Genomic DNA, 25,101 nt, shown 5'->3' on the forward strand with positions numbered 1-25,101 from the left:
GGTTTCTGTGCAGCGCGATTTCTGTGGGAAATGGAGCCTGAACTGCTGAGGAATGTGCTGACGAGTCTCGCCAGCACATCACGTTTGGCAGTTGAGCTATTCCTTAAGATCCAAAGTGATGAGGAATCCGATGATAGCGAGTCGCCTGACGCGAACGACATGAAATTGCTTGGAGTATTCACAGAAATGCTTAGCACGGTGGAACGCCACTTTTGGGCTCGGGAAACGAGCACTGAGTGGTGGGATCACATCATCATGGAAGTCTGGGATGACGAGCAGTGGCTGCAGAACTTTTGGATGAGAAAAACCACTTTCATGGGACTGTGTGCTGAGCTCGCCCCCACCCTGCGGCGCAAGGACATGAGATTAAGAGCTACCCTGCCGATGGAGAAGCGGGTTGCTATTGCAGTCTGGAAGCTGAAAACTCCAGACAGCTACCGATCGATCGGGAACCAGTTTGGAGTGGGAAAGTCGACCGTTGGAATCGTGTTGATACAAGCTTACAGGGTTATTAATCGCATCCTGCTAAGAAGAACCGTGACTCTGGGAATATTTAGGACATTGTGGATGGCTTTGCACAAATGGGCTTCCCTAACTGAGGAGGGGCGATAGATGGGACGCATATTCCTATTTTGGCACCACCTCACCTGGCATCCGAGTACATTAATCGGAAGGGGTATTTCTTCATGGTTCTCCAGTCACTTGTGGATCCCCGTGGGCGTTTCATTGACATTAACACAGGCTGGCCTGGAAAGATGCATGATGCACGCATCTTTCGGAACACTGGCCTGTTCAGGAAGCTGCAGGCCGGGACTTTTTTCCCAGACCGGAAAATCACAGTAGGGGATGTTGAAATGCCCATTATGATCCTTGGTGACCCCACTTACCCGTTAATGCCATGGCTCATGAAACCATATACAGGGAACCTTGACAGGAGCAAGGACTGGTTCAACTACAGGCTAAGCCGGTGCCGCATAACTGTGGAGTGTGCTTTTGGCCGTTTAAAGGAGCACTGGCGATCTCTGTATGGGAAGCTAGACTTGGGGGAAAGCAGCATCCCCGTGGTTATATCCACGTGCCGTACCCTCCATAATATTTGTGAAGGGAAAGGTGAAAGATTCAGTCAAGCATGGATCTCTGAGGTTCAACGCCTGGAGGCTGAATTTGCACAGCCAGAGAGCAGGGCTACTAGAGAGGCCCAGCATAGGGCTGCAAGTATTAGGGATGCCTTGAGGGAGGAATTTGAGGCTGAAAACCAACAGTAATGTTTGGTGCCTTGCATGGGAGTGAAGTGCAGTGGTTACAATGTTAGTAGGAATCTGTGTTTCCTAAGCTGATTTGCAGTGCCTGTTTCTTTCCTGGGCTAAGGTATCTTTGACTTTCTGCAATAGTAAAGACTGTTTTCAAAGCCAATAATTCATTTATTGAAAAGAAAATTACTTTATTGGCAGACACAACTTTTTGGGACTCTAAAAGGGCAGGGAGGTGGGTGGGCAACTGTACAGTCACAGGTTTGAATATGTCCTGTCTAGAGTGCTGTGCAATGACTGCTGCACTTCAGGATGGCTATACTGCATTAAAAGTCTTAAAGTAAAATTAAAATTAAGAAAACATCACCAGAGTTAAGTTGCTATTAATACTAAATTACACCAAGAATAAAATACTTTAACTATTAAATAAGAATTAAATTAACAAATCAAATTTTAATTTAAATCTTAGTATCGGATAACTGTTAAAGTATCCATTTAATACCAAAAATATTTAATACTTTTAAATTCCAAGTGGGAGTTGAGGAAGGTGGCTGTCTGGTTATAAATCATAACTAGAGAATTTTGCCAAAGTCAATTAAATCTAGAATTGGTCTCAGTAAATAGTGTAATACTGAAACATGGATGCATAGTGCATTTCTGCAGGATATCTGGCTCTCGCATCTGCTATTAAACCCTCATTTTCAAGAGCACTACACTAATTCTTTTTTTAAAAGTTGAATAATAAACCATTTGATTTAGTATCCAAGGATGATAATAACAAGAAGCAGGCATGCATTTCTAGGGGAGTTACCACCCATTTCAGATTTGATATCTTCTTGTGGCAGGGTTTTAGCAGAAGAAAAACTCAGCTATATTTTCTCCAGTCAAAGGAATATGACAAAGAATGCTTTCCCTTTCCCAAAATGATGGCTTAAGTGAAGTCAACCTTCTAACCACCCATCATCGCCATTTCCTTGTATAAATGACATTCCTTTCCCTATGCTTTAGTGCACATAAGTGACTGACCCCCTCGGAAATACAGCAGATTGTTGGTGGAATTGTATTTAACATCTCCTCTCATTTCCTCAGTGGTTCTAACTTAAGTGATCACCTTCTGTTTTACAGTTTTTAATCTCTTAGGGGAAGGAAGCATAAAAGGTCAGTACTGCTGAAAGATAAGTGACACACACAGTGAACAGCTGAAGTCTTTTAACATGTTCAACGTTGGTAGTAGCAGTTGAGCCATCTATGCCAGTTTAAGAATAAGGGCTGGTTTACACCTGAAACTTAGGTTGACCGAGCTAAATCACTCAGGGGGGTGAAAAATTCACCCCCCCGAGTGACATAGTTAAGCTGACCTAAGCTCCAAAATAGATGCTTCTAGATCGACAGAAGAATTTTCCCATTGACCTAGATACCACCTATTGGGAGAGTGGTTAACTGCAGCGACGGAAAAACCCTTTTCATTGCTGTAGCAACTGTCTGCATTTATGCTCCGTAGTGTAGACGTACCATAAGCCTCTCTTAAAACTGCCAACAAGATGCAAACTGATGCCAGTAGTGGATTTATTTTTAAATAACACACTGAGGCTTATCCACTAAGAAATGGATGGAGTCTACAACTCACTTCACCTAAACCAGTCACTGAAAGGTTGTTTTCAGTCACTACAAACCTAGGTAGGAGTCAGATTGGTGACCTAGGTGTCAGTGGCACATGAGTGCAGAACCTATCTGAGTTATTTTTCTTTTTTACTGGACTAATATTTATCCTATCTTGTATTAGAAAAAGACGACTCATTTTCTGGTCTGCATGAAATGAGTTGTGATTTCAGTCCCTTTCTTAGTGGATAGGTGGCTGTGGTAGCACCCCACTAGCAGTGTTTAAAGGGCCAAGTCTTAAACTGATGTGGAGGTTCAACTATACTACTTACATTGTATGTTTTAGAGCAGTGACTCAACCTTTCCAGACTACTGTACCCCTTGCAGGAGTCTGATTTGTCTTGCATACCCCAAGTTTTGTTTTACTTAAAAACTGCTTGCTTACAGAATCAGATATAAAATACAACAGTGACACAGCACACTATTACTGAAAAAAAATTGCTTTCTCATTTTTACCATATCACCTTGATCAATCGATCCTTCAGCCCTCATATAGATTGCACCAATCACAATATGCATTCCATTCTTCTCGTATCCTGGCCTTCCTTTTTCATGTGCGGCCATGTCTTTCCACGATAAAATCTTCCCATCTCTTTGGAGGTTGGCCGAGTGGTCATTTCAGTTCCCGTGGGTACCACTCAGCAACAGCTGCAGTCTGTCGATAGTGAGCCTCGCTATATGCCAGGCCCATTGCATTTTACTATGCATGCTCTCAACAACGTCCTGCACTTCACTCTGCTGTCTGATCACTTCACTGGGGACTCTGTCACTGATTGAAATTCCCATATTCTTCTTTCCATCGTTCTCTCTGTGACAGAAAGTTACTGCTCCTCTGTCTTCATCAGCACCCATGTTTCGCTGCCGCACAACATTGTTGGCAGTACTGTTGAGCTGAAGAGGCTGGCGCGTGTTGCCTTACTGATTTTTTCCTGCTTTCTTTCTTTGCGAGAGTTCACCTTTCTGATCATGGCGCATGTTAGTTTCTTGGCCAAACTAAACATATTGCTCAACTTCTTCTATTTGTTTTCCCTTGATGATTATTTGGGCTTTTGGCAAGGTATCAGGCCACAAAAATTTAGTTTTGGAGGCGGTAATTTTCAGTTTGACTTGGCTGCTTTTTGTGTTGAGTTCTCGCAGCATTTTCTGTAGTTTAATATCGTCCGTGAATCTGAGATGTTTTAACTTCTCTCCATTTATGTTGATTCCACCCTTCCAGTGCTTCCACCTTATTACCATTTCAAGGCAGGCTGTGAAGAGTTTCAGTGAAACCGTGTCTCCTTGTTTCACACCTTTCTTAACTGGGATGCAAAGGGGAATATCAGTTATATTTGTAGTGCAGTCAGAATTTGCTTCCTTTAATAGTTTGATATAGTTTGTGTCAATGCCCTGCTCTGCAAGAGCTGTCGACACTGCATTGATCTCTATGCTGTCAAATGCTTTTTTTATCGTCGACGAAGGCAATACATAAAGGGAATTTATATTCCCTTGAGTGTTCCAATAGCTGGTTTATAGTGGAAAATATGGTCCATTGTGCTGAAATTCCTTTGAAAGCCTGCCTGCTCTCTTGGCTGTTGTTCATCCAGACTCAGAATCAGTTTATTTTGGTGAACAGGCTGTAAACATGTGAAAGCAGGGATATTGGACTATAGTTCTTTAGATCTTCATGATCGCCTTTCTTGTACAGCAGAATGGTGTTGGACTCCTTCTAGCTAGATGGTATCTTCTGCATTTCCAAGTCATGGCTAAACCTTTGAGCAAGGGTTTCCCAGAGGTCTTGGCTTCCAGCTCTTATTTCGATTCAGTCCATCTTTACCTGGGGCTTTTTCTTCCTTCATTTGGTGAACTACATGTCGAACTTTGCTGACAAGGACTGGGAGTATATGCTCATTGGTCTGTTGAAGTGTTGGTAATGGGACATTTATCTGAGACGCGAACAGTTCGGTGTAGAAATCTTTGCAGACTGCTTCCATCACTGTTCTGTCAATTACTGTTTTTCCATCCCTGTTCTTCAGTGCCATTATTGTACCATATAATTATAAAATAAATCAACTAGAATAATATTTCAGTGTATAGTACAGGGATGGCCAAACTTACTGACCCTCTGGGCCGTGCATGACAATCTTCAGAAGTTCAAGAGCCGGGGCTCACCTGCAGCCCCGAAACACACCCACCCCTCCGCCCCACTGCCAGAGGTGATGCATGGGGGGAGGCACATGAGGTCATGGTTCCGTCTCTGCCCCCGCCCCAATTTTTGCCAGGATTTTCTGGCTCTGCTCAGTCACATGGGGCCACTGGGACCCCTCCCTGCACAGCAGCTGCTGGGAGCTGTGGCCATGAGGAGAGAGCAGCAAACAGCTGGGAGCTGCAGAGAGAGCTGCTGCTTTTGCTGCTGCCTCTCCCTGTGGAGCTAAAGCAGTGGCCCCTCGCTGCAGTTTCCAACTGTTTGCTGCTGCCGCTCCATGCATAACTAACTCCTGGAAGTTGCAGGGAGGGGCTGCTGAAGGTAACGGGGGATGTGCCTAGGTGTGTGTGACTCAAGCTTTTTTGGGGGGAGGAGGGGCAAAACATTTAAATTTTGCCCCTCACTATCAGTAGGCACCACTTGTCTCTGGCAGAAGCTCCTAGAGCTGCCACAGGGCAGAAGCCTGAGCTTCTGGTAGGCAGAGAATGGGGGGCGGCGTTGGGGGCTCCATGAGCCACACTTTAACCGTAAAACAACCGCATGCAGCTCACGATCCACAGTTAGGCCACCCTGGCATGGTATGTAGAAAGGTATAAACAAGTCATTGTCTATGAAATTTTAGTTTCTACTGACTTCACTAGTGCTCTTTATGTAGCCTATTATAAAACGAGACCAATATCTAGATGAGTTGGTGTACCCCCAGTTTAGAACCACTGTTTTAGAGCACTTGTGTTGTCAGTTTTGTCTCCAATATCTTTCAGCAATAATAAATTCATTAATGGTATGTCTACAGTGGAGCTAGAAGGTGTGATCTCTGGCTTGAGTAGACATATTAATGCTGCATCTGATGAACGAACACGCTAAAAAAGCAATGTAGCTGCCATGGGATGTGCTCGCTTTCCCGAGTACATTCTTAGGATCTCAGATGGGATTGCGTTCAGGGTGATTAACCCATCCCACCACTCGTGCCACTTCAGCTACGTTTCTCTTTTAAGCGCAAGAGTTCTGTTAGAGCTAGCGTGAGTATGTCTGCTTGAACTGAAAATTATACCTTCCTGCTCCATACGTACCCTAGACTTTCAAACTCCTCTTACCTAAAAAACTTACTAAACCTCCTCCCCCCCCCCCCCCAAAAAAAAACCAACTAATTTCAGACATAAATTACATAGGAATGTATTTACTGCATCAGATCAGGCTATTTCAACAGCATAAGCCAATACCTGATGCTTCAAAGGAAATACAAAATCCTGTAATTGCTTGCTAACTGTATAGTGTTTTTCTCAAAGTTGGATGTGGGGGAAACTGCTTCCTGTCTGCTGACAAGCTCATGCCCTGAAGTTTTGGACTTAATTACTCTTTTGGACTGTGCAGCTACAAATATTAACGGTGGTGATATCCAGCCTTGTTGTGTTTTACTTCAGCCACTGTATCCCAGTGACACCTGTAATAGTGAATGCCATGAGTCAGTTATATACAGTCTGAGTTTGTTTCTAAACTTACCGCTCTTGAATCACTGTTATAGTTTAGGTCAAAACCTCCATATTGGGGATGCAGTGAGAACTAGGAACGCCATTATTTGCTCAAACAGACTGAATTCTGTGCCACTTTCTCATGGATTCTGTTTTCTTTTGATTTTCTTTTCTTTTGTTCATTTCACTTCCCTGACTTTTTTTTTTTTTTTTTACACATTTGAATATGCTTTGTCCTTGTTCTTCCTCCCCACATTACTCCTGAGGGAATTCTGCACACCATATTTTAAAATTCTGCAAACGTTCTTTATCAATAAACAAATGTGGAGGCTCCAGCACTGCAGTGGGGAGCACCCTCCAGTTCCTTGCCCTGGGACAGGGACTCGGCAGTGAAACTGTACCTGCCCCTGACAAAGCAGAAGGGCTGGGCCTGCCCCAGAAACACCCTGGGGCCCTGCCTTCTGTGCTAGGCACACCAGTTGTGGGCAGGCAGGCTCCGCGGAGCAGAATCTAAGTGTAGAAAGATTTAATGTGGGGAGATCTGGGTGTGGGATAAGAGGGCTTTGTGTGGGGTAATCTTGGTGCAGGGGCAATGGAACTCTGCAGGGGGTCCAGGTGAGGGTGGTTGGGCCTCAGCAGGAGGGGTCTGAGTGTGTCGTAATGGGGCTTGGTGGACAAGTATCTGTGTGGGGAGCTCAGTGTGGGGGTCTGGGTGCTGGGACTGAGAGTGGGCTCATTAAGGTGGTCCAGGTGCAGGGGGAGGGCTTGTCTGGGGGAGTTTGAAGGGTCTGCTTATTGGGGGAGCCCCTGCTGCTGCCACCGCCGCCAAGGGAACGCCTCATGCTGGGCTCCTGCTTCCCCGTCCCCTTCTCTTCCCCTTTCCCACCATTCCCTGCCCCTATCTCTTGCCCTCATGCCAACATTCCTGCCCTGTCCCACCCTCCTTTCTTCCCTACTGCCTCTTCCCCTATCCCATTCACCTTCCCCTGTTTCCACCATCCCACCTCCCTTGCCCAGCCACACAGCAGGCACTCATTCCTGGACAGAAGACAAGATGGCTCCTAGCACGCAGAAGGGGAGCACATCCAGTACTAGGACCCATGAAGCAGTGTCTGAGCAGCACCCTCCTTCAGCTGGGCAGCTCTGTGCTCCAAGAAATGAGGGACAGTAGCACATGACCCTGTGTGCCCCCATGCCTAGCCTTTGTTTGGGAGGTCAGTGCCCCTCCAAACTAAGCCCATGGGCATCCCCAGGTCCCCCACCCCCACATGGCTTCCCTTTGCTTCCCTGTCATTTTCTGTGGGGAAGCAAAGAAATCTGCGTGGGGAAATGTATTCTCTGCATGTGCCATGGCGCAGAATTCCTCCAGGAGAATCACATGTTCCTGGCTTTTCTCCGGAGTGCAGTCCTGTTGCTGTTACTGCACTTTTGTTTTCATTTATTTCCAACTGGTGCAGGACCTGATCCAAACATTCTGTCCTTTCTCCTGTTAAAGTTCTGCCTCCTGTTTTAGTGTCAGAGGGAAAATTCCTCTTTATGAACCCGACTACCTCACCACACTGAGTGATCAGCGTTTGAAACAGAAGAAATGGTAGCTTGTTTCCCACACCATTATTTTATCTGCCATCACAGTTTTACCTCACGTGGCACTTCACAAAGAATGTTGGGCTAATTTTGTGTGTGCTCTCTGTATGCAGGGATAATTGCAATTCAGTGGCATTTACAAGGAAATGGGTAAAGTTGATCAGAGCTGCAGATTGCTTCTTGTCCTGTGTGGGAGGGGGATGGGAAAATACAGCTCGGTGTTTTTTTGTTTTTGGTTTTTTTAGTAACTCATTTTGACTGTAAAAAAGGGACAGTTGTGATTGAGATTTGGGGTTGGGTTTTTTTAATAAGCCACTCCTATACGTACAGCATATTAGAACTATTTTAGCCTGTCCTTTTTCTGAAAATGGCGGAATTATATTGTCATACAGCTGAATTACCTCAAATGATACAGTATCTTGCTTAATCAGATGGTTCACAGTGAATAAGTAGACAATTACAGAGATAAAATTGCAGAATTCTGACATGACTAGGGTACTTCACACCATAAGCATGAGTCATTTATTACCTTTTAGTATGTAATATGTTCTGTGATATGTTTAAGAGTACAGAATGTTTGGTATTTAATTATTAGATATCAAATGATAAAAATACCAGGGGTGTGTGTGTTAGATATTATTTAAATACGATATTGCTGACACCAGGTGTTCAAGAGTCATGAGGCAGGACCCCCAAAATTGAGATTGGCTTAGAAGCTTGAGACTTTAAAGGAAACCAAGCTTATTTTTAATTTGCCTTCTGGTTTTTGAACCTTTAGGGTTCATGTTTTCCATCTTTCCTTCACAATCAGGGCAGTTTTTTATTCAGCTAAGAGTCTCCTGTCACATGACTCCAGGAAAATTAATATCACAAGACTTAAGTTTAAATCATGAGTTGGCAATCCTGGAAATAAGACATGTAAACACACAAATGTATAGAGGAAAGTACAATCCCTGTATCAATGGATATTCAGTTGAAACTTCATATTCTCCCCTCAAACATACTTGCAATTTCATTTGAAATCGGTGGGAGTTGTACATGCTAATGATAGGGCAGGATTTTGTCTTAAAGGAGTTGATGAGCTTAAGTAATCACTAGGAGCAGCTAACAAAGCCTTCTTCATTTGCACCTCTTCTCATTCACAGAAAAATGATGAAAATGGGAACTGCTCTGGAGAAGGTATTGAGTTTCCTACAACCAATTTGTACGAACTGGAGAGCAGAGTCTTAACAGATCACTGGTCCATACCATATAAGCGAGAAGAGTCCCTGGGCAAGTGCCTAATTGCATCTACCTACCTAGCAAGACTTGGTAAGTTCTGTTTTTGACTTTTTTTTAATAAGTCCAGTGTGTAATTAGGAAGAGTACTTATAAATTCTATGTAAAGGTGTATACAGAGGATACGCTCTAGAAAACTGCAATTTTTATACTTACTACCTGGTGCCATACAAAAATATTGCACTCCGTCTAGAACAGTTAACTATCTGCTGTTGTGAGCTCATACTGGTTCTGCAAAGAGCATTTGAATTTTGTCTTCATGTGTGCTTGATTGTAGAATAGAATAGGTATGAAGTTCTTTTGATGTTTTAAAGATTGTAATATTTTTATATGTAAAATTGTTTGTTTCATTTTTAAAATTACTGTTAGTGAAGAGCTGTATTAATTTACTTTGGCATTTGTTGTTGTTATTATTAGTGATGTTTGTGTCCAAGCTCACTCAATATTGAGCTGTAGAGTAGGTTATTTGGCCAGGCTGTCCTAGTGGAAATACTCTGTTGCCATATCATAGACTTGGGTTGATTCCTTCCTGGTTAACAAGTAGTCAGGGGCTGAGGGTGCTGTGGAGGCAACATGCTCAGCTCCTGAGGTTGAAGGTATATGTGAACTTGCTTTTCAGTATGCTCTCTGGTGAGCTAAAAGGAAGTTATGCTATGTTGTTGTGTTGGTGGAAGACATTACAGTGCTTAAAAAAAATTAACTGAGTGTTGTATGTGAGTTTCTTATGGTGGATGAGCAGCAGAATGATTTGTTTAAGTATCAAAACATAAACTATGTTGTTGAAAGGAAAAACACCTACAGAAATGAAGTTCTGTTAATGCCACATAGTTGGACCCGATGGAATGTTTGGAAACTAAACTGCCCCAAATTTCTAAAAGGCTGGAGATCTAGTTTCTTTGACCTCCAGCCCCTTTTGGTGGAAGACATATAGTACAAGTAATGTAATCCCAATAGGATGCTTATTGCTTTGTGTTGCAAACACCTTATTTGTGAGCTCATCTTCTGTGACCTCAGTAGCAAGGCTTTGAGATCTACAGCTCATGAGGCTGTAAGAAATCAGCCAGAGGTAAACATAAATTATATACCCTCTATCCTTTTTGAAAAGGTCTTTCTGATTCTGATGAGAATTGCAAAAGATTCATGGACAGATGTATGCCTGAAGCATTTAAAAAGGTAAGGGGAAGGAAAGTGCACAAATCCAACTTTTGTGTTTGGGAGTCCATTTCGTGAAATGTTTATGCTGGTCCATTCTGATGTGTGCCTCAGATATTATGGGGACTGGGGTAATATACATTTTTCAGTAGAATTGAATGCTTATGCCCAATCCTGCATCTGTGCTGAGCTCCATTGAAATCAGTGGGGTCCTTCATATGGATGGATCCCTCCATCCAAAGTCAGTTGCAGGGTCACAGCCTTAACTGGTGTATGTTGATACGGTGCTTTGAAGGTCTAAAGATTCATAAATATTAAGATATATTATTTTTTAGTACTAATGACCAATGTTCCCTTCTCATTCTTCCATTGTAATCGTTCTGTCCCCCAGGTCTGAAAAGTTGGAGTCATCCGTGACTCCTCTCCTCTCTCCATTACCCTACACAGTTAGATTTCTAACTCCTGCCACTTCTGCGTTTTACAGCCTAGCCAAAATTTGTCCCTTCCTTTTTGTGCTTACCGCCAAAACTTTCTTCCATGCTTTCATTTCCTACCTGGCCTACTGTGAACTCCTAGGCTTTGGAGTTCTCAATATCCATCTTGCTTTCCTCCATCCTGTTCCATAATCTGTGGCCTAATTTTGTTCCTTGCCCATCACTCTCCCACTTAAAATTATCTTTGCTGGCTTCATGTCCCCTTCCACGTCAGTCTCAAACTTTTGTCCTTCCATTCAAAGCTATGAACAAACTCTGTCCTGCTTTTGTCTCAGCACTGGTTGATGGTGCACAGACTGCCTTACCCTGCTACATAAAGTGCCATGTGCATCTATGGTCCCGTATTCCAATGGTAAACAAGGGATAGACCTTTGAAACTAACTGGTATTTTAGGAGTTAAGAATAATTGTCATATATAATTTTCTAAATGTACATCATTTATTAAGCCTTAAATTTCAGGTAGAAGGATATTAAGAAAATAAAATCATGTTCCAATTGGTTTTGGGATTAATGTCTGTGCTTTTTTTTAACCACTTGGTGCTTTCTACCCACTTAGTTTTCATCCTGGATAGCTGGGGCGTCGGTGGGGTGGAGAGATGAAAGAGGGTAGCTGAAAGATTCTGTTTGCAGAGATTAAAGTTAAGTCTGCTGCTGGGTTACATTTATTCTAAAATACCCATAAGCCACATATGAAGCTTAATGCACTGTAGTTTCTGAAAATCTTAAAAAAATAAATAGTCTTTGGTTTCTTTGAGGTTCTAAAGCATAGTAATTTGAATGCAAGCGCTTCAAACACAGCTGGTAATGTTTATCTAATTGCTGTTTCTGCCTTTTAAAAACCTAATGTAGTTCTTTTATCAGTTTGGCCTAACATGTTGGTTTAATGCTGCCTCTCAATCTGTTAAAAATGTTCTTTAAACATCCACCTCTTCAGTAGTGCACATTTTACTTGGTTTCTAAGGAAAATTATATTAAAGGGGTGATATAGTAAACCATGACTTCAAGCAAAGTAATGTGGCTGTGTGACAAACTTATTGGAAAAATTAAAAATGGATTATCTAACATTCTTCAAACATGTTAACAGAGTTACTCGAGCACTTAAAAATAAAGACAGTAAAGTGAATGGCCATCCTCCATACAAAACTTTTCTGAGTTAATAGTGATTTCCAAAGGAAACTGTCAGTGTATTTTGATAATTACCTCTTAGTCTCTGCTATACCCTGTGTCTGATTAATAAGTTTTAAAATGGTGAAATTGTAAATATCACTGTTGCTTTTCCTACCTTCCTACTGTATAAAGATATCATAAATAATATTTATATTAGAGTACTACTATCAAGTACTGTGATGGAAAAGTGTTACTCTGAAAATAATGATCAGTGCCAGAGATTGATGCATCTTTCTCATTTTGGTAGCTGCTGACATCAAGTGCTGTTCATAAATGGGGTACTGAAATCCACGAGGGAATCTACAACATGTTGATGCTGCTAGTAGATCTGGTCGCAGAGAGAGTGAAACAAGACCCAATTCCTGTTGGCCTTCTGGGTGTGCTTACAATGGTACTGTATTTTTATCATGCAATCTCTTGTAATGGTAATATTTTACATCCATAGAGACATTTGAATCACTTTGAAGGAGAATTGAAGTTCTAGAAGACATTAATATTCATTAGTTTTATTAATGTCCTTAAAATATGAAAGTCTCTAGAAATCCGTTCTTAAATGTCATAGATGGCTTGTTTACAATCTTCAGGAAAGCACTTATGACTTCTAATATTTCTGTTGTTACTGTTTACCATTTAAAGCATGAACTCAAACTGTGACCAAAATATTAAAAAGTGAGTAATGATTTTTTGCATGTCTGTTGTTGCATTTTGAACTTGAGGGACCTAAAAAGGGGCCTGATTTTTCAGACTGAGTGCTCAATGCTTTCTGAAAATCAGCCCTCTAAGGTATTTCAGGTTTTAGCATTCAAATCATTTGTCACTTTCTAAAATCTTTGCTTGTATTCCTCTTCTGAAGAGGCTATCATTGCCAAAAGAATGACCATAGTCCTGGGAGGCGGGAATTCCTATCTTCTAATCCCTGCTCTGACCTTACTGTGGCCATGTGCAAATCACTTTAACTCCCTTTCAGTCTGTCCTCCCTCTCTGTAGAAGCAAATCAGTAAGGGGATATCTACCTACCTCATGTTGGAGGATTGTTGGAGATTGTTTGTACCGTGTTCGGAAGTTGTAATACTGTATATGTTAAGTACTAAGTATTGTTAACATGAATTATCCATGCTAAACTGTTAATTTCTCTTTCACTTGGAAAGATTAGCCGTGCTCAAGAACTATGTTCAACTACTGATGTCAAATATTAACAAGATCTGTCTTTGAGACTCACATATAAGCCACTTTGTGGTTGTTTTTAATCAATTTATTTTTTGTTTCAAGGCTTTTAACCCTGACAATGAATACCATTTCAAGAATCGAATGAAGGTATGCCAGAGAAACTGGGCAGAAGTCTTTGGAGAAGGAAATCTGTATGCTGTCTCACCCATATCTGCTTTCCAGAAGGTGATCATACATATTTTTGCCTGTTTTATAGAATAGAAATGCTTTATAACCCTAGCGTATAAAAGGCTTATCCAGTATATGTAAATACTTATCCAAAATAAGCTGAAGTAAATGTTACCAAAAAATATTGAGTGGCTTTTGAATACCAAATTTGGTTGCTGTTTAGAAGAGCATTCCCTTTTCGTGATTGTGAGAATGTTCTACCATGGAGACTGGATCTGGGGATTGGTGCCCATTCCTCTCTAAATCTGCCATTATTACTGCTAGTTCAATAATAAACAAGACCATCTGTCACAGTGGTCACCAACTGGTAGATCGCGATTGACTGGTCGATCCTGGAGCCTCTGACAGTCGGTTGCAATCTCAGGGGCGAAAAATCCAGTAGTGCAGCAGGGCTAAGGAAGGCTTCCTGCCTGCCCTGGCCTGCGCCACTCCCGGAAGCAGTCAGCATGCTCCTGTGATATGGGGGAGGGGTGCAGGGGTCTGTGTGCGCTGTTCTTGCCTGCAAGCACCGCCCCTGCAGCTCCCGTTGGCGGCGAACGGGAAACTGCAGCCAGTGGGAGCTGCGGGAGTGGAGGCTCAGGGGCATGCTGGCTGCTTCTGGGAGCGGCGTGGGCTGAGGCAGACGGGGAGCTGCCCAAAATAAGTGCTGTTCGGCAGGAGCCCGCACCTCAGCCCTGAGCCCCCTCCTGGAGCTAGCACCTTGTACCCCCTCCTGTACCTCAACACTCTGCCCCAGCCTGGCACTCTTTTAGAGATGCAATTTGAGACTTGCAATGCCATTGTAGGTGCTATACCTGTTGTGTGGATAAATAAGTTTTCAGTCTCTGGTTGTCACTCTGTTGCTAGAAAGAAAGCTCGTGGCTTGTCAAAACAAAAAGAAGCTTTGCCAAAATTCAGGGAAAGTTCTTCCGTAATATTCCACACTACTGATAAGTTATAATTATGGCTGTGTGTCAGTCAGCAGCCACATAGCTTAATGTTGCCACAACCCATGGTCAGTGATGACAGGGATTGTCCAAAAAAGGAGGAGGAGGGGGAGGATAAGAACAACCCAAAGCTCCAGCTGCACTCAGTAAAGAAGGTAGCATAAGCACATTAATATATTCTTTGAAGTAGTAGCACATACTTACAGCTAATTAACCCAAAATGCTAAATGCAGCACATGATTAAAAAAAAAAATTGCCTTTCATATATTGTTTTAAAATATGTTACCAATGAACTTTTTTTAATTGTCTAGGAACCTCATGGGTGGCTGGTGGACCTGGTAAACAGGGTAGGTAAAGCTAAACTGAAAAGAACTGTTCATAGTATATGCTGTCTGTCACTTTAATTCTTTGCTCTCAGAAGTGATTCTTCATATTTGTTCCCATAGAGGATGACAGCTATGTAGAGCAATGAGTTTTTTATGCTTTTTACCCTGCCCAACATAGATGGTAAGGTCCTTGCCAGGCAATTATGCTTCCTTGCCCACCTTTGCACTACTGATTTGTACCCTTCAGCTGTGGAAGGCCAGAGGTCACCTCTGAGGCTGCAGTGCCATTCCACAAACAGCTGCTAGGGAATGCTAGAGAGATGCATCCTGCCTGCTGTCCCTTACCTTGTCATCCTATGTGGATCTTCTAGCCTTCTTCCCTCATCCACCTTTGCTTAAGAAGGGAGAATCTCAAGCTTGCTTTTGAACCCAGGACTCCACCATAATAGTATGTTGTGTTCTCCAGTGAACCATCAAATAGACATGAAAGCACAAGTCTTATGTTCAACTTAAAATCTCACTGTGAAAGATCCTTGTTGACAGCTGAAGCATCTTGTCTTGAATTCTTATTTCAGAGATGATCATTGGAGAACAAAGTGTTATACACTCCAAGTTAAAGTCTGGAATATTTGCTTTAATCACATATTTAAAAGGCAAACTGTTGTAATTCATTGACTTGCTGTGGCTTTTTGCAGTTTGCAGAGTTGGGTGGATTTTCAGCAATTCAGTCTAAACTCCATTCAGAAGATATTGAACTTGGGGTAAGTTAATCTTCTGTTGATGTCTTTTTTTATATGTTAATGTTCTATAGCAAGGGATACTGGTAATTTGATGCATTGAATGCTTTCTTCAGTACAGAAGAAGTACTCCAAAAAGAATGCTGTGAGAATTCTTTGGTATGGAATGGTTGGAGGTCAGGGAACTATATTTGAGATGAGACATAGAGTTGGTCTCTGCGAAGAGTTGACATCTGGCAAGCTGGGGTGTAAATCTACACATTGCAGCTGCATCCTAACTAGCCATGTATACCCTGTTACCATACTCTAAAAGATCTGTAACGTATTATGGTTCTACTGCTGCTTGGAATTAAAACAATGTCTTGACCACTTGTTACTAAAGATCCCATGAATCTACCCAGAAGAGAGCAGTTATTAGTATTGGTGTCCTGAATTAATTTCAATTTGGGTAATTATGTTTAGCATCCCAGTTTTAAGTGGGTGTAAACAGTTACATAGTTTTAGCATTTATCACTGAAGTAGCTGCATTTCAGTTGCAGGGAAGGTGATTCCCATGTTTAAATTATTTAAAAAAAATCTTTGGTTCATATATTTCATCTATCTTTTTTATCAATGGAAGAAAGCATAAAATCGTCACTTGTAAAGTTTGCAGATGTCCCAAACATTGGGAGAATGTTTAATAATGAAGAGGGCACGTCACTAAAACAGAGCAATCTGGATCGTTTGGTAAACTGGATGCAAGCAAATAATATTTTAATATGGCTAAATGTAGGCCAAAGCATGTAGACCATACTTACGCAATGGGGGACAATATCCTGGGAAGAAATGCCTCTGAAAAGGACTTGGGAGTCATGGTGGATGATCAGCTGAACATGAGTCCCCAGTGCCGTGCTGGGCCAAAAGAGCTAATAGTGATTCTTGAGTGTGTAAACCGGGGAATCTCAGGCTGGAGTAGAGAGGTTATTTGGCACTGGTGCAAGCGCTGCTGGGAATTCTGTGTCCAGTTTTGATGTCCACAATTCGAGAAGGATGTTAAAAAATTGGAGAAGGTTGAGAGAAGAGCCATGAGAATGGTTAAGGATCAGGAAATGTGCCTTATAGCGATAAACTCAAGATGACCGACTCTAGTTAGCTTAACAAAAAGAAAGTTAAGGATTGACTTTACCTCAGTCTAGAGGTACTTACATGAGGAACAAATATTTAATAATTCTCTCCAGTCTAGCAGACAAAAGTATAACTTTGCTGGAAGTTGAAGCCAGGCAAATTCAGGCTGGAAAAGGTGTAAATTGTCAACAGTGAGATTAATCATTGGAACAATTTACCAAGGGTTATGAAGGATTCTCCATCATTGGCAATTTTTAAATCAAAATTGGATCTTTTCCTAAGAGATTCTCTAAGAATTACTTTGGGAAAGGTCTATGACTGTGTTTCAGAGGAGGTCAGACTAAATGATCACAATGGGACTTTCTGGCCTTGGAATCTATGCACTGAATAACTCTAAATATGTTAACTACTGCATCAAAATTTGACATATTTAATTACTACATAAACTATAAGGGGTCTTAGGTTCATAATGCCTAACACTGTTTGGTGTTGAATATAATTTAGAAGACTCAGCTATAACAGATTTCAAATCTAAATAACCATGTCTGAAAACCAGAATACTGAGAGGAAGCACATTATTTCAAATGTTAATTGTCTGTAAAGTAATAACTTGTTCATCACCTGCAGTTGAACTACAAATCTGGAAAATGCTATTTTCTTTTAGTGGGTTGATTACTTCTCCCCCACCACACTTATTAAAGAGAGGCAAGTAGTTTATATGCAAATATGACAGAGGGGGAGTTTCTCGTTAAACTTAGGCATTGCTATAGATTCTCTCCTCTTAACTTATTAGTAACTCCTTTCTTAAGAAAGTGATTTTTGACTAGGGACACTTAACTTACAGGCTGTTGTTTTTAGTGAGACACTCACTATTATGAAAGTCATTGCCTCTTCTCAGGAGGAAATTGGTCTTGATATGTCATAATGGCGAGTGAATTTCCTTCACTCTGCTTGAAAATAGATAAAATTTGGAAACCTTTGATTTCAAGATTTTTTTCATTCCATATATGAAGGAAAATTCTTGTGTGACTGATCTGCATAATGAACATTTTTCAGCATTGGGTCCTACACAGAAATTCACTTTCTGTTGAAGCAGTCTGGCAGATAGTGATAGGATTCATGAAGAAGATGAATGTTGGATTTGGGGAAAGAAATTCTCTCTTGTGGCTGTCCACCAGAGAACATGCATTTGTACTCTGCAGTGCTACAGAGTGAACCATCAAAGCCTTTATTGGCTCTTGCATTGGACCAAAACAGACCATGAACAGACTCTGAAAACAGAACCATAAAATCACCAAAACCACTGAAAGTCGAGAAGGTCCTTTGTGTTAGCAAGCAAGAGATGCAATACTTAATGCATAGCATTATTTTAAATCTGTTCCTTGAACTGCGTGTTGTCCATCATAGCAAGAAGTCCCTTCAATGCTGAAGCAAAATTTTAGGCAATGGGAGGATAATTGGGATGTATGATACATGCTGCTTGTTAATCTTCACCTGTGTTTTAAAGAATTTGATCATCAGTCTTAAAAGGGATTACTGTGTCTGCGCCTAAATATCTACTATCTTTCTTCCAGGCAGTCTCTGCATTAGTTCAGCCATTGGGGGTGTGTGCAGAGTATCTCAACTCTTCTGTGGTGCAGGTAAAACACCATTTTTATGAGTTAATTTCAGAAAGTAGAAAAATGAACTTCGAATCACACAGCTATATTGCTCCCTTGAGTTCTGTATTAATTTTTCTGTGTTAAAATGGATCTCTTAAAAAATGGCATCCAGAAGGCAATACTACTGGTACTTAAGTTTGGCATGAGAATCAGAAACTTAACATGGAAAACTGAATTAGTTTATCACTGACTTAGTATCAAAGTGGTGGTTAATTTTGAAACCCTCTTAAACATGTCTGGTTTAGAGTGCAGGGTAGTTGTTTTGCATAGGCTAATATTGGTTGAATGACACTTTTTTTTTTCAGTAAAATGTGCAAATACCAATTTTTAGATGCATTCACAAGTGAAGCTGGGGTGGGGAAATAAGTTGCCTTTCACAACACATGGCTAATAGCCAACGAGTTCAGAGATGTCAATTTTTGAAAACTTTATTGAAGAAGCTTTCTCAACATACTTTCTCCACAAACCAGGGCTGAAAAAATGTTTCATGCATTAGAGAAATTTCTGCATATTACAGTGGTGGAGAGCTACCCAGAACAAGGAGAGCACATGTGCCATTTGTTACCCAAGAGAGTAGAAATGCCATTTTTAATTACAACTGTATAGTCTAGGGATGAGATTTTTCAAAGTCAGTTGAAAATCTCAACCTAAAGTCTTGGTTTATATAGAGTAGAAGGGTTTCTCACTACGTGAACATCCATATTCACATCCCCATATTTGCTGGGGACAGTAATCCTGAATCTCCTGATCTTCATCAGTGTAAATCAGAAGCAACTCCTTTGCAGTCAGTTGAGCTATCTCAGGGTAAAACAGATGTGACAAGAATTTACCCCAATGAGCACCGCTTGGTCTGGACTCCTAGCTTTGTGACTGAGATCTAGGGTGGGTATGTGAGCATGAGTTGGAAAATACGTTGCTGGAGAGAAAAACATCTGTGATCCACATACCTTTGCTAAAATTATGGCAGATATTGCAACCCCATGCAGTATCTTTAGGGGCCATTGTATTAAATTTATGAATGGCTTATGTATGATTGTGTTCTTCTCAATGGGGGAGGACTACCAGAGCTCTTCTAAGACCTAAAAACAGTGAGGACGATTAAGGTAAGTCACTGAGACTGAAGAGTCAAGAGAAATACCACACCCTGGGGTGGTTGGCATATGTACTAGTTCAAACTGGGTTTTCCAGAGACAACCAGCCAAAGAAAGGGCTTTTTGGGATAAAAAGGCTGGATTTAAACTGACTCAGGACCTTCTTTCTGATCCAAGAACCATGAGGCCCCAGCTCTTGCAAAAGAGTTGGAAACACTTTGGCCTACTCTAGTCCTGTAAGACTTGTGGGTGACTCCTAGTATGTTTAAATCTATTTATTGTTTTTGTTTTTTTCTGTAATACTTTTACCTTAAGAATAAACGTGTTTGCATAGAAAGAGCTGTGTGGTCGTTTCTAGCTGCTGGCAATACACTATTCATAGCCTTCAGAGAGAAAGCAACACAAGTTCTGGCTGTTAGGCAAACTGCTTGCTGGGAATATTGGAGCTGGTTTGGGGTTTTTTTGGGTCACTATTGAGAAGAGAGGCTGATAGGAAGCCACTAGATGTCAAGTTGACTTGATTGTATGTATAGCAAGTGTTTGTGTGTTGAAAAGATTAGATCTCTTTACTAGATACTTTTATGGGACAAGCTGCTGTTAGTTTATCTGGGAAATGTTGGCTTCTTCCTTTGTATTACTTCATTGCGATCTTAAGTTGTTTTGGCCTTTTTAGAGAGAGACGCGATTGTTTCATTTTCTTCCAAGTAACTTGACTCTGGAAAATAAAAAATGATTGTCCCTGTATTTTCTCAAATTCCTTAGCCCATGCTGGATCCAGTCATTCATAAAATGATTAAATATGTACAGAATGTGGAAGAGAAGGACCTAAAAGACAAGGTAACATTCTGATTATATCAAACATACACGTAGAAACTACTGTAAATGTCAAAAGTGCTAAACTGTCATAACTTGAGAACAAATTATACTAGTTTCTGTTTGGAAAGTATCACTTGAGCTAAATTTAGACTGAGAATGTTTGTAATAGGAAACTGTGCTAGTGGGTTGGCTGTACTTACCAGGACCCACTCTAAAATCTTATTCAGTGTTAGACCTTCCTGTCTAAAAAGTCTTCCCCCTCATATTTATCCAGCAAGTTTACCTGGTTCCAGTCATGCAAGGTGCCTAACACCCTCTATTCTAGTTGACTTTAAGGTGCCTAGTACCTTGCAGCATTAGGCTCTATAGCCTAGATTTTTAAAGGTACATAGGCATTTCTCAGCTGAGTGTTGCAATGCCTAACTTACTTAGGAGCTCTAGGTCTCATTTTCAAAAGTGACTTAGGCTTCTAAGTCAGTTAGGTGAGCAGAGTCTAAATACCTTTAAAAATCCAAGGCCTTCATGGCTGCTTTGCTCTGCGTTGGCTGTAGCAAGTAGAAAATTGCATTACTGTTTACAGGTACAAATATTATATTGTTTCCAAACGAGTTTGCTGATCTTTATCAGAGGAGATCATTAGATGTCAACATCGTCTGACTTTTTTTGTTCTACATTGTGCTGAATTTGTCCTTTATTTCTAATGAGTCTTTATAGTGTCTTTTTTGTTAAGATCATTTTAGGTTATGTCTGCGCTGAAATTGAGAGTAAAACTTTTGTCAGTCAAGGGCTTGAGAAAAACACTCCCGTGACCTACTGATGAAAAGCAATGCTATGAACAGTGCTTTGTTGGCGGGAGATGCTCTCCCGCCAACAAAACTACCGCTCTTCGTTGGCGGTGGTTTTATTTTGTCGGCAGGAGAGCTCTCTCTCCTGCTCACAGAAAAGAGTGGCTACACTGTGTACATTACAGCAGCATGGCTGTAGCAGGACAGCAGTGCCACTGCAAGGTGCATGGTGTAGACATAGTCATCGTGATGTGTTGGAAATGTTATTGTTTATGCACTTAAAGAATAGTGATAGACGTGAAATATATATCTTACAAATTAAACATTTTAACATGTTTAACTTTCAACAGAAGTTTCTTCCTTACCCCTAAACTTTGTCTGCATAGTGATTCTTTCTAGTAGTGTGAGTAATACTTCTACAGATGTTCACAGAAAGACAAAGTATTGTGGATTATAGATCAAACAGCCTTCACCAGGTCACTATTATTACCCTTTGTGTCTATTATCCAAGTCTAAAACATGACAGAACTTATGCTTAAAATAAAGTGTCTAAAAATCTGTATAGCCATTACTAAAAAAAAATTTTTTTAACAGAGGCTGGTTAGTATCCCCGAACTCCTGTCTGCTATAAAGCTACTATGTATGCGCTTCCAACCTGACCTGGTAACTGTGGTGGATGATCTACGATTGGACATTCTGTTGCGCATGTTAAAATCTCCCCACTTCAGTGCAAAAATGAATTCCCTCAAAGAAGTAAGTTTGAATTTTTGTTTGAGTATGAAAGGCTATTCTTGTTATACCAACAGTAATGTCTGAAAGGCAAAGGTGGCAGGGTGGTTTTGTGCCAATCATGTTGCCTTAAGGAAGTCTTAATTCCAAGTAAAGAACAAAGGAAGTCAGTCTAACAAGAATTATTTTTGCAAGTTAGCTGTGGATGCAAGGGTTGTGGTTTCCTTGGAAAGAGTCCAAGTCATATCAGCCTTCTCTAAGGACTATTGTTTCAGCTGTATTTGTGAGCAGTAGTCTCTGCCATGCCTGGGCCATTCATGGGTATTCCATAGTAAGCTAAATCTTAAGTGTATCCCAAAGGCTGTGCTGAGCTAGCAAACATTTTATTCCTCATGTGGGACTGCATAAAAAAATAAAACTCTAAATTCAGCCTCTCCAGATGTCACTTACAGTATGCAAATTTAGTCATTCAGTCCTCATTTCCAATGTTGGTATATCTTAGTACTCCAAGAAATTGCTTTTTTAAAAGCCTACCAAATTAAATGTATTTGAAGGCTTTCTTGGTTCAGTTCTTGTTTCTGGGATATATTAAATATTTCTCAATTGTCATTTGAAATCAGTAGCACCAATATGTTTATCATTAATCTTGGGTCCTGGATATAAGTGTATCACATTCCTCGTGAAATTACATAAATGCATCATTTTGGGCTTCATCCAGAACTTGTACTTTGGTCACCTTTATCACTAGACTGAGCTGAAGTGTAATGGTTTACTACCATGGAGATAGGGAACTAATTTGAGAGCCACAAAAAGAAACCTGTTCTGCAATAATAAAATTTTAGTAAATCTAAAGAAGTTTGTGGTACAAGAGGGCCCTCCTGTCTGTGACAGAATTGGTGTAATAATGGTACCCAGCAGGCTTTTCTCTTTTTAAGACTGTAACTGGCCTTCGGCAGTGTATTGTTATATTCTCCTGTTGCTTGTACTACTTTGGGCTTTGCAGGAGAGTGAACCTTGTAAATGAACGTGTGTGCGCGCGTGCTTGTGTGTGTGTGTGTGTATGTGTGAGAGAGAGAGATGAACCTATAGAGTACAGCAACAGTTTTAACATTCTGTGATTTATAGGTAACCAAATTAATAGAAGACAGCACTGTATCCAAATCTGTAAAGAATGCGATAGATACAGACCGATTATTAAACTGGCTAGTAGAAAACTCTGTTCTATCAATTGCACTAGAAGGTAAGCTTTTTTACCAGTTGTTTTTACACTGTGAACTTTGAATGTCATAGGCTTCAAGGAACTGTCAACTGGACTTCTTAAAACTGTTTTCTGATAGGGCCCTTTATAAAGTGCTTGGGTTTTTCTACAGTGTTTTGATTATTTAGAAGGGTTCTGAGAATCCCACCACCGCGCATACTGAAGCACACTTGTTTCCTTTTTGTCTTCCGGTGCCTCTTCGGTTGCACTTTCAGCTTTGCTGGTATTATAGGTTACTACTTGCTGAGTGTAGGGGAGGGTGTGAGCTTTTTCAAAGCACTGAAACTGACTAGATGCGATATGTATCAATTACACAGAGAAAACAAGCTGAAAAAATAGAGAAATGGTGGGTATTTCTTTGATTTTTCTCTTTTAGTAATCTTAAGAATTGCCTGTAATAGTAGCAGGCACAGAATTTTCAGATGGAAATGACTTTTCAAATTGATACTCTTCCTTTGAAATAAAGTACCAAGTTTCTTGCTATGACTTGTGTTAAATTATTCATTTTTATGATATTATTCACAGTTTCTAATTTAGCTGTCTGTTTGTTCGATTAGGTAATATAGACCAAGCACAGTACTGTGACCGCATAAAGGGAATTATTGAACTGCTGGGCAGTAAATTGTCTTTGGATGAGCTCACTAAAATTTGGAGAATACAGGTAAGCTTAAGGATTGTTCTATTTTATGTATCATTAAAAAAAAACAGTCCAGCATTTTCAAACTTAGGTGCCTAAATTTAGGCACCTAACTTTGAAAATAGTGAAAATCTAGCTGTCCATTTATTTATTGGATCACATTACTTTGTTCATTCCCTATGGAATCATGGTGTACATTATTAATGGACTTAAATATCATTGTAGACTCCTTACATTCAGTTTTCAGCCGTGGGCGTTAGTGTTTCACTTACCTCATGAGCACCACGGCCCTGACAGCAAAAATGCTTTTGGGAAAGAACACCTTAACATGTACACATTTTCCAGTCGTTTACTATTGTAACTACTGCCTTCAACTAAACAAGTTTAGATTGCTGTTTATTTTGTACCTGTGTTAATCTTTATTTCTTAATAAACATCTCTACCTTCAAGGTTGCACTCCTTGTTCTAGCTCAGTGTTTCTCAACCAGTGGGTCTTGACTTTGGGGGTGGGGGGGGCCACAAAAGGCAGTTGAGGGGATTGTGAGGTACTGAAAATGTTACAGTCTAAACCAAATAAACCCCTTCTCCCTATTTCCCATGCACCCTTACCACTTAGTCAGGTATTCCGTTTATCTCTCAAAACATTCACATAAATTAAATAGGCTTCTCATTGATACCCTTTTTTATGCTTTTATAGTGAGTGTAAGGGGTTTACAAAAACATGAAGACCTGGGAGATGGATCGGAAACAAGAGGGAGCGTGGGCTATAATGGCAGAGAGAAAGGAGGGTCAGGGCAAAACTGAGAGGCAAGATCAAACCAGTATCTTAGATACCTATATACAAATGTGAGAAGTATGAGTAATAAGCAGGAAGAACTGGAAGTGCTAATAAATAAATACAACTATGACAATGTTGGCATCACTGAAACTTAGTGGGATAATACACATGATTGGAATGTTGGTGTGGATGGGTGTAGTTTGCTCAGGAAGGATAGACAGGGGAAAAAGGGAGGAGGTGTTACCTTATATATTAAAAATGTACACACTTGAACTGAGGTGGAGATGGACATAGGAGACGGAAGTGTTGAGAGTCTCTGGGTTAGGATAAAAGGGGTAAAAAACAAGGGTGATGTCGTGCTAGGAGTCTACTACAGGCCACCTAACCAGGTGGAAGAGGTGGATGAGGCTTTTTTTAAACAACTAACAAAATCATCCAAAGCCCAAGATTTGGTGGTCATGGGTGACTTCAACTATCTAGATATATGTTGGGAAAATAACACCGCGGGGCACAGACTATCCAATAAGTTCCTGGACTGCATTGCAGACAACTTTTTATTTCAGAAGGTTGAGAAAGCTACTGGGGGGAAGCTGTTCTAGACTTGATTTTAACAAATAGGAACT

At 40.7% G+C, this 25,101-nt stretch overlaps 1 protein-coding gene across 3 annotated transcripts in view; it reads left to right on the forward strand.

The window, feature by feature from the left end:
• Window positions 1-25,101, forward strand: part of USP24 (ubiquitin specific peptidase 24) — a 119,076-nt gene that overhangs the window by 18,895 nt on the left and 75,080 nt on the right. For all 3 annotated transcript variants that reach the window (XM_050961937.1, XM_050961935.1, XM_050961936.1), the window contains exons 2-12: window positions 9,290-9,455; window positions 10,528-10,595; window positions 12,483-12,626; window positions 13,505-13,627; window positions 14,868-14,903; window positions 15,578-15,643; window positions 18,298-18,363; window positions 20,238-20,312; window positions 21,671-21,829; window positions 22,931-23,045; window positions 23,621-23,724. In XM_050961937.1, the coding sequence (XP_050817894.1) occupies window positions 9,290-9,455; window positions 10,528-10,595; window positions 12,483-12,626; window positions 13,505-13,627; window positions 14,868-14,903; window positions 15,578-15,643; window positions 18,298-18,363; window positions 20,238-20,312; window positions 21,671-21,829; window positions 22,931-23,045; window positions 23,621-23,724 (1,122 nt within the window). The remainder of the gene's footprint in view (window positions 1-9,289; window positions 9,456-10,527; window positions 10,596-12,482; window positions 12,627-13,504; window positions 13,628-14,867; window positions 14,904-15,577; window positions 15,644-18,297; window positions 18,364-20,237; window positions 20,313-21,670; window positions 21,830-22,930; window positions 23,046-23,620; window positions 23,725-25,101) is intronic.

The sequence above is a fragment of the Gopherus flavomarginatus genome, chromosome 7 (genome assembly GCF_025201925.1).
Source record: "Gopherus flavomarginatus isolate rGopFla2 chromosome 7, rGopFla2.mat.asm, whole genome shotgun sequence".
Classification (NCBI taxonomy): Eukaryota; Metazoa; Chordata; order Testudines; family Testudinidae; genus Gopherus; species Gopherus flavomarginatus.